Raw genomic sequence first — 2500 nt, forward strand, 5'->3', positions numbered from 1 at the left:
AAAACAAAAAATATAGCAGACTTTACATTTGAGCACCATTTCATGTTCCATGTTCAATACAACACACTAATCCATCCATCCATGTGTGGTGGTCAGGTTTTCCTGGGTAACCGTGACGACCGAGGGGTTGCTCAGACGCAATTGGACAGGATGGTGTTGGCACGGTTTGTGCGTGTGCTGCCCCACGACTTCCAGAACGGCATCTACCTGCGAGTGGAACTGATGGGCTGTGAGTCAGGTAAATATATACACACACACACACACACACACACACACACATTCATAAACATACACACACACACACACACACACACACACACACACACACACACACACATTCATAAACATACACACACACACACACACACACACACACACACACACACACACACACACACACACACACACACACACACACACACACACACACACACTTTCTTAAACCTTTCCCTCCCTTCCTTCCTTTCACTCAACATAGTGTTTTTTCATCTACATCTAGTTTCTGTCACTAAATGTATAAAGCCTCTCCACAGTGTCCATCAGCGCGTCTGTTTCCTTACCAGTGCTGAACACATTTTGTTGTTGTGTTCGCTCTGACTGGATAGAGTATGACTTCAACACGTTATCTGACCCCTCTGTGTCCCTGTGTAGAGTATGACTTCAACACGTTATCTGACCCCTCTGTGTCCCTGTGTAGGATACAGTTGGCTGTCCACCCCTGTTCCCTCTCTGTCTCCCGTCACTCCTAGGCCGTGCCGAGACAGGGAGTTCCGCTGTGAGAATGGCCGCTGTGTTCCGGCCGGACCCTCCGGTGTCGTTTGCAACGGAGTCAACGATTGTGGGGACGGCTCGGATGAGCGCCACTGCGGTGAGAGACGGAATTCCTCAAATAACCGTAATCTCTGTAGATCAACAACACAGAATTCCTCAAATAACCGTAATATCTGTAGATCAACAACACAGAATTCCTCAAATAACCGTAATCTCTGTAGATCAACAACATAGAATTCCTCAAATAACCGTAATCTCTATAGATCAAGAACACAGAATTCCCAGACACTCCCTCAGCAGTGAAAGCTGTTTATTATTTACCTGAGAATTAAAGTACCTGATCCCCTGCAATTACTTATATATATAATAATATCTATATAATATAATATATTCACTTCTTAATCAACCAAAAATCATGATTTTGTACCTGTTTTAAATATTCATCATCATGTTTTCTTCCGGTGTGATTTGTATATGTTTGTTTGTTCTACTCCAACACAGGTACCCAGTCCTCCACCACCCTTCGTCCCCATGGGTGTGCCACAGGTCAGTTCTCCTGTCCGCCACCAGGGGGCTGTATTGATGCAGCCCAGCGCTGTGACGGGGTGCCGCAGTGTCCTGACGGGGCGGACGAGAAGGGCTGCGTCCCCTCCAAACCCGTCACACCCAACCCTGCACCCCTCAGGACACCTGGGGTGGCCGCGGTCACTACGGTCACAACGACACCCTCCCCGACAACAACTGTAAGTGTCTGCTCGTTTACATCCTGTAGTGGACACTCTCAGTAATCATAACATTGTTTACAATAAAAGCTTCCTGGTTTCAGACATTTCTGTAACACTGTTTTTACTCTCTGTGTAACAGCAAGGAGAACCTGGACACAGGGGTATGTATTAAATAATGTCCTTACATAAAGTAAATCATGGTCATAGACTTTTTAATAAAAACAAGTTCAAATGCCTCTCTAATGTAACTCAGTGATTAAAACACAGTAGATGCTTGTACTGGTCAATATAGGCCTATGTGGGATTTCTGCATTCTTCTCACACAGAATAACTGCATGTAGTGATAAGTAATGATGAGGTGTAAGGGAACATTCTGTATAATGGGACATTATTCTCATCACAGTCACATGATCTCTCTTGTGTGTCCAGTGTGTGCCTCCGCTATGGGCATGGAAGATGGCCGAATCTACTACGGCCAGCTGACCTCGTCTAGCAACCGCGAAAACAACCCAGCTGACGGTGGACGTCTCAATATCATCCCCAATGTGTGAGTTAGTATGCTAACCTGCGGTCATCGAACCATCTCTCTTGTGATACCCCTTCGCCCCTCATTGCCACTGTATAGAATTCAGTGCAAGTGAATGGAAGACTGCTGTTGCCGACGTAGTCACGCATTCCAGACAGTTCTAAACCTCCAGATGTCTACTTATGTCCCCTTTAATGTTCAGTGTTATTTCTACCTCTCCGTAAACACAACTGAACATCATTATAAGCATTTATTTGGACTTTTTGACTCTGAAGAAGACGCATGGGCGTCGAAACGTTAGTCAGTTTGCACTAATAAAAATCACGTTAAGCATTGAGTGCTCCGGTCCTGCTCCTTGGCTCCTGTTAGACTTTGGATCTCCCTATTTGACTTTTGCGTCCTGTTCCGTGAGCACCAACCAGGCTAAAGCGCAAGTGACCACCTTCTATCATTATAAGCATCACAGTGTCTGAGAACT

General features: G+C 45.4%; 1 protein-coding gene across 1 annotated transcript in view; it reads left to right on the top strand.

Annotated features, from left to right (window-relative positions):
• Positions 1-2500, top strand: part of sspo (SCO-spondin) — a 136379-nt gene that overhangs the window by 52816 nt on the left and 81063 nt on the right. Inside the window, 3 exon segments of the mRNA XM_076291439.1 lie at positions 97-238; positions 698-868; positions 1273-1514. Coding sequence (XP_076147554.1) covers positions 97-238; positions 698-868; positions 1273-1514 — 555 coding nt within the window.

The sequence above is a fragment of the Alosa pseudoharengus genome, unplaced genomic scaffold, assembly GCF_046254945.1.
Source record: "Alosa pseudoharengus isolate Yale_2024_CS ecotype anadromous, Long Island Sound unplaced genomic scaffold, YU_APseudo_1.1 YU_APseudo_1.1_scf_18, whole genome shotgun sequence".
NCBI lineage: Eukaryota > Metazoa > Chordata > Actinopteri > Clupeiformes > Clupeidae > Alosa > Alosa pseudoharengus.